General features: G+C 42.2%; 1 protein-coding gene across 1 annotated transcript; it reads right to left on the reverse strand.

Annotated features, from left to right (window-relative positions):
* Positions 1-2,079: 2,079 nt before the first annotated feature.
* LOC138910097 (uncharacterized) lies at positions 2,080-3,583 on the reverse strand. The gene is made up of 2 exons (XM_070201321.1): positions 3,419-3,583; positions 2,080-2,670 (listed from the first exon to the last, which is right to left on the reverse strand). The coding sequence occupies exons 1-2, from the start codon at positions 3,581-3,583 to the stop codon at positions 2,080-2,082; spliced, it is 756 nt and encodes a 251-aa protein (XP_070057422.1).
* Between the last annotated feature and the right edge of the window lie 3,874 nt (positions 3,584-7,457).

The following is a 7,457-nucleotide window of genomic DNA, read 5'->3' on the forward strand; positions in this document are numbered from 1 at the left end:
ATATAACTTAGCCTCCCCGGGCTCAAACCACCTGATGGGAGAACGACATCACCGATAATATAAGGCCTCTAATGGTGCCATTCGATGCTAGACTGATAGCTGTTATTGTAAGCAAACTCAGTCAAGGGCAAGAATCAATCCCACTGCCCTCCAAAGTCGATCACACATGCTCTGAGCATGTCCTCCAAGATCTGAACTGTTCGCTCTAAGTGCCCGTCGGCTGCAGAAGAAATGATGTACTGAGCTCTACACGGGTCCCCAATTCACTCTATACTGCTCTCCAAAAATGTGAAGTAAACTGAGGGCTTCTGTATGATATGATGGAAGCAGGCACACCATGCAACCAAACTATCTCCTGAATATAAATCTGGGCCAACCTCTCTGAAGTATACGTAGTCACAACTCGGATGAAGTGTGTCAACTTGGTCAATCTATCGACAATGACCCAAACTGCATCAAACTTCCACAAAGCTTGCGGCATCCCAACTACGAAGTCCATAGTAATGCACTCCAATTTCCACTCTGGTATAGTCATCTACTAGAGTAGGCCACCTGGCCTTTGGTGCTCATACTTGACATGCTGGAAATTTAGGCATCTAGCTACATACTCAACTATGTATTTCTTCATACGCCGCCACCAGTAATGCTACCTCAGGTCTTTGTACATCTTCGTATCACCTTGATGAAGGGAATATCGAGAACTGTGTGCCTCTTCTAGAATCCTTTCCCTCAAGCCATTGGCATTAAAACACATAGATGACCATGGAGTCGCAGAACACCATCCTCGCCAATATTAACCTCCTTGGAACCACCATGTCGTGCCATCTCTATGAGGACCAAAAAGTGTGGATCATCAAACTGTCGAGCCTTGATCTGCTCCAATAGTGAAGACTGGGCAACGAGACATGCAAGGACTTGGCTGGGCTCTGAAATATCCAACCTCACAAGTCTGTTAGCCAAGGACTAAATGTCCAAAGCTAGCGGTCGCTCCTCTACTGAAATGAATGCCAAGCTACCCATACTCTTTGCCTTTCTGCTCAAGGCATCCGCGACTACATTTATCTTGCCCGAATGATAAAGAATGGTGATGTCATAATCCTTCAGTAACTCAAGCCATATGTGCTGCCCCAAATTGAGATCCCTTTGCTTGAACAAATCCTGCAAGTTGCGATGATCAATCTAAACCTAACACGACATACCCTAAAGTTAATGCCTTCAGATCTTAATAGCATGAACAATCACGACCAACTCCAAATCGTGTGCAGGATAATTCCTCTCACGGGGCTTCAACTGACGTGAAGCATATGCAATAACTCGCCCCTCCTGCATTAATTCATATCCCAAACCAATGCATGAAGCGTTGCAATACACAATATATGTTCCCACACCGAAAGGCAACACTAGAACTGGTGTTGTGGTCAAAGCTGTCTTGAGCTTCTAGAATCTCACCTCGCAATCATCGGACCAAAGCAACGGAGCACCCTTCTGGTGAAATTTAGTCAATGGTGCTGCAATGGATGAGAATCCCTCCACAAACCGGCGATAATAACTTGCTAATCCCAAGAAGCTCCTGATCTCAGTCATCGTAGTAGGATGAAGCCAACTCTGAACTGCCTCAATATTCTTGGGATCCACCTTAATACCCTTGCCTAATACGACATACCCCAAGAATACTACATAATCTAACCAAAACTCACACTTGGAGAACTTAGCATATAGCTTCTGCTCCCACAAGGTCTGAAGCACCACTCTCGGATGTTGCTCGTTCTCCTCCATGTTGCGCGAGTAGATCAAAATTTCATCAATGAAGACGATGACAAACAAATCAATGTATGGCGTGAACACCATGTTCATTAAATCCATAAACGTCGTTGGGGCGTTAGTAAAGCCGAAGGACATCACTAAAAACTCAAAATGTCTATATCTAGTAAGAAAAGCAGTCATCGAAACATCCGAGTCCCGAATCATCAACTGATGGTACCCCGATCTCTAATTGATCTTAGAGAACACCCTAGCACCCTGCAACTGGTCAAACAAATAATCATTATGTGACAATAGGTACTTGATCTTAATGGTAACTTAGTTCAACTCGCGGTAATCAATGCACATCGGCATAGTCCCATCTTTTGTCTTCATAAATAACACTGGTGTATCCCAAAGTGATACACTCGTCCTGACGAACCCCTTTACTAGCAACATCTCAAGTTGTTCCTTCAAGTCTTTCAGAGCCATACAGTACGATGGGACAGATATAGGCTTGGTGCCTTGAGCCAAATCAATGCAGAAATAGATATCACGATTTGGTGGCATGCCTGGAATATCAAAAGGAAACACATCGGAGAACCCCCAGACTACTGGTACTGAATGAATCACCGTAGACTCTGCGGTAGAATCCTGAACATAAGCTAAATAAGACAAATAACCCTTCTCGACCATGTGTCGAGCCTTCATAAATGAGATGATCTGACTGCCGGCAAACAAACCCTTCCACTCGAATCTAGGCAACTTATGAATCGCCAAGGTAACGATATTGGCATGGCAATCAAGGATGGCGTAATATGGAGATAACCAGTCCATGCTTAGGATAACCTCAAAGTCGGTCATATCGAGCAAAATGAGATCCTCTTTAGTCTCATAACCACAAAATATAACCACACAGGACTGATAGATCTAATCCATAACAACAGAATCTCACATAGGAGTGGACACATAAATAGGAGTTCCCAAAGACTCAACACCCAGGAAATGAGAAAACAGAGATGACACATATGAATAGGTAAACCCTAGATCAAATAATAGCGAAGCATCCTTACCACAGACAGAAATAGTACATGTGATCACGGCATAAAATCTAGCTGGAGCACCGATTGGCTGGCCTCCGCTTGACTAAACAGTAGCTGGCTGACCTCTCCCTACCTCGTCTCTACCTCTAGGATGGCCCCTACCCTCCTTCTCTCCGCCTTTGGCGGTCAGACGGCTGTTGTTGTAGTCATAGGCTGAGAACCCTGTTGCACTGCCTTGCCCTGAAGCTTGGGGATGAACCTCCGCACGTGGTTAAAATCCGCACACTCTAAACAACCTCTTGTAACGAAGGGCTGCTGACTTAAAGTATGTCCCTGATGGCCTGAATACACAATGAAAGGACCCTGAGTAGCTGGTGGGTGGTAAGAACTCTCTGGCATGACACTGAAATAGGGTCGCACTAGAGCACCCTGAGGAGGTGGCGGTGCTGAATAGGTGGGCCAACTGAGTTGACCCCTTATGAACTGACCTTTTCCCCCAGAGGTCCCGAAGCCTGAGCAGTAGGGGTCTGTGCTCCCCCTCCCACCTGAGATGTGACTGGGTATACTGGAAATAAACTAGCCTGGGTCATAGAATCCATGAACTGTAGCATACGACCCATGACCTCCTAAAAGACCAGTGCTGACATGAAATCTACTAGGGTTGGCTCTGCTGTAGGCACCTCGCCCTCCTCCTCAATAGCGGGATCCTCTACTGGATCCGCTGGTGGTATGGCTGGGGCAGCAACAGGGGGAACAACCCTTCCCGAGTTTGGAACATCCGCTGTGTGCGTTCTTACCATTTGTGAGAGAATAAGAGAAAGAAACTTAGTATAACATCAACCGCACGATAATAGATGAAGAAAGAGTAGTTTCCTAACACCCTATAGCCTCTCAAATATAATTACAGACATCTCCGCACCAATTCGCAAGACTCCATTAGGCCTGCTCATAACTTGTGAAACCTACATGAACCTAGTGCTCGAATACCATGTTGTCACGTCCCATCTCCTATGGGCCGTGATATCGCCCAACGTTATCCCTAGGCAAGCCGACAGTGAATTAACTCTGTGACCCTTTCGTTTAAAGATTTGAAATAGTTGATATTTTTAGTTGTGCATAATTTAAGAAGTAAGCATTTAATAAAGATGAGAAATCAAGATTTTTAAAGCAGTGAGAAAAATAAGATAACCCAAAAATCATCACGTGCCTACTAGCGTAAACTACCAAGACCTGATGTCACAATTGTACGAGAAACTAGTAGAATATAAAAGCTCGTTGAAGTGATAAAGTATGCACGCCGGACTGATATCCAAATGCACCTGCCTCAGATCCTGTACATTAAGTGCAAAAGTGCAGCTTGAGTTCATAAACAACATGTACCCAGTAAATATCTAGTCTAACTTCGAAGAAGTAGTGACGAGGGTGGACTTTGACACTTACTATGGGCTAACAATAAAATGTCAAAACAATAACTAAGCATGGATTTTTTATATATATATATATATATATATATATATATATATATATATATATATATATGAAAACTCAATAACAGGAATAATAAACAATCCTTTCACTAATAGTATGTCCCAAGTTTATTTCCATCATTTAACAATTTATATCTCAAGTCAACAAACAATATCAATTATATTGATTCAAAAGATTTATCATGCGCAATTTATGTCGAGGTCGTACGGCCCGATCCAACATAAAAATATTTAAACTGTGCATCTATCTGCTACCGAGGCATTTGGCCCGCTCCACGAAAAGAGAAAATACCTATTAACAGTCAATTCTAGATTTATTAAGAGGCAATATTTAAAGAAACACCAATCCTCAATAACAGTCAAGTGGTGCGTTCAAGAATTTAAGTAAGTGAAATTTAGCCTTCTGCCATTCATCTATCAAGTTCCAACATGATTTAAGCAATTAAGTTAACAAGTAGGGTGCCAATATCGTAAATATAGCATGGTATGGGTCCTAGACTACCCAGACAATAGCATAATCCGAAGCTACATACGGACTCTATTTACCCCGTACGTATGTAGCCCCCACAAATAGGAGCACATTTTACTCAATTCACCTATGGGTTTAATTCCTTCTTACAAGGCTAGAAAAGAGACTGACCTCATCTCAAAGCCTACTTTTCGATCCAAGATTGTGCTCAAATCCTCAAATCGGTGCCAAACGACTCGAAACTTGTCAAATATTATATAAAATGATCAATACATGTTCAAACATTCATATTCTAACTATTAAAGTGATTACCCAACCCCAAATGTAGGATTCCTAAAATTTACCCCCAGGCCCACGTGCCCGAATTCTGGAAATATTTGAAGAAAGTTGTTACACATAATCTCATGAATGCAAATATATGATTTTCACTAAATTCCATAACAAATTTTGTGGTTAAATCCCATTTTTATCAAAAACCTAGGTTTTCACCTAAACCCATGATTTTTACTAATTTACATGTTAAATCTACCCATAATATACATATTTAACTCACATTGTGTAGAAATTACTCACCTCAAAGTGTTAGGTGAAATCCCCTCTCTAAGAGCTCCTAGAATCGCCCAAGCAATGAAATAAATGAGCTCAAAATGCCTAATACCCATTATTAAATGAGGTTTCTGCCCAGTAGTACTTCCGCATCTACGGTAATTGGGCCGCATTTGCGGCGGCGCTTCTGCGGCACAATGACCTCTTCTGCGGAACTCCACAGGCCCAGCGTAGGACACATGTGCATATGGAACCCCGCTTTTGCTGTCCCACTTCTGAGATGAGAGTGCCGCTTCTGCGCCTCATACCGCTTCTGCATTTTCCCCAATTGCACATGCGCGTTCGCAGATGCACAAAATCACACGCATCTGCGGTCCATGGCCAAATGCTCCCAAGCCGCTTCTCATGAACAAATCATGCACCTGTGTCCAAAAGCTCGCAGGTGCGGGCACACCAGAACTGGTGCACCAGCAGTCCCTTTTGAGTCTTTACTCAATTCACACAACGTCCGAATGGAATACGGGGACCCCGAGACGCCGTCCAAACATACAAACAAGTCTATAAACATAATACAGACTTGCTAGAATTCCCGTAACATGAAAAACAATATCAAAACTAAGAATCCCGGCTCAAACCAAATTGAATCAACCTATGAACTTCAAGTTCTTTCAACTTTCCCCGAACGCGCCGAAACATACTTAAACTACCCGGAATGATACCAAATTTTGCGTGAATGTCTTAAATCATCATACAGAATAATGTCCTATCTCAAAATTCCAATTGGACATCTATATCACCAAAACCTACTCTAAACCAAATTTAAAGAACTTTAAAAACCTTCAAAGAACCAACTTTCACTATTAGGTGCCGAAACGCTCCCGGGTCATCCAAAACCCGATCCGAACATGCGCCCAAGTCCAAAATCATCATACACACCTAATGGAATCGTCAAATCTTGATTCCGAGTTCATTTTCTCAAATTATTGACCGAAGTCAAACTTAGTCATTTTAGCCAACCTTAAGGAACCAAGTGTTCCAATTTCAATTCGAACGCTTCCAAATCCTGAATTAACCATCCCTACAAGTCATAAAAGAGTAAGATCACATAAGGAGAGTTTTATTTAGGGGAACGGGGTTCTAAAAATCAAAATGACTGGCCAGGTTGTTACAATGAAGTGTATGATAAGAGATTCGTAGGCCATGAAATGATTTCCTCGGGCTATGAGGATGATGCCTCCGGACTATGATGCCTTTGAATAATGATGTGCAGTTTTCGAGAGATCCTCATACCATGGAATGGTGTCTTCAAGCTATGAGGATGGTGCCTTCGGACTTTGATGCCTTCGGACAATGTGGCGATGTTTCAGCCCATAAAATGCAAAAATGTGGCGATATCAATCATTTGATGGAGAAAACAAGTGATGTTTAGTCATATGCGAGGACGAGACAAGAAAAGTCTTAGTCTTGTATGAAATGAGGGCAGTGCTTAGCCCTGTGCGAAGAAGGGAAACAATGTTTAGTCTTATGCAGAGGAGCAGAGACAGTATTTAGTTTCATGCAAAGAAAGGCAGTGCTTCATTTTATGCAATGTGGAGACAGTGCTTAGTCTCATGCAACAGATGGAGAAAATGTTTAGTCTCATTCAAAGAAGGCAATGTTTAGCCATTTGAAGGCAATGCTTAGCCATTTGAAGGCAATGTTTAGCCATATGCAATAGTAGAGACAATTCTTAGTCTCATGCAGAGAATGGAGACAATGTTTAATCTCATGCAAAGAATGCAATATTTAGCCGTATGCAATATTGGACAGTGCTTAGTCTCATGCAAAGAATGGAGACAATGCTTAGTCTCATGCAAAAAAAGCAATGTTTAGCCATATGCAATAATGGAGGCAATGCTTAGCCTCATGCAAGGTATGGATACAATGCTTAGTCTCATGCAAATAAAGGCAGTGCTTTTCCCTGTGCAGTAATGGATGCAATGTTTAGCCTCATACAAGGTATGAAGATAATGCTTAGTCTCATGCAAAGAAAGGCAGTGCTTAGCCTTATGTAATAATGGAAGCAATGCTTATCCTAATTCAAGGAAAGGCATTGCAATGATGAGAGCAGTGCTTAGCCCTGTGTGAGAAAAAGAAATGACTAAGTGTGAGAGGATAAAGCATTTCTTAGCT

The sequence above is a fragment of the Nicotiana tomentosiformis genome, chromosome 4, assembly GCF_000390325.3.
Source record: "Nicotiana tomentosiformis chromosome 4, ASM39032v3, whole genome shotgun sequence".
In the NCBI taxonomy this organism is placed as follows: Eukaryota; Viridiplantae; Streptophyta; class Magnoliopsida; order Solanales; family Solanaceae; genus Nicotiana; species Nicotiana tomentosiformis.

Excerpts from the sequence above, each read along its gene's own strand:
- LOC138910097 (XM_070201321.1), bottom strand. The coding sequence starts at position 3,583 with ATGGTAAGAACGCACACAGCGGATGTTCCAAACTCGGGAAGGGTTGTT. Across the intron at positions 2,671-3,418 it reads TAGATTTCATGTCAGCACTG|ATCTATCAGTCCTGTGTGGT; the intron begins GTCTTTTAGGAG and ends GTTATGGATTAG.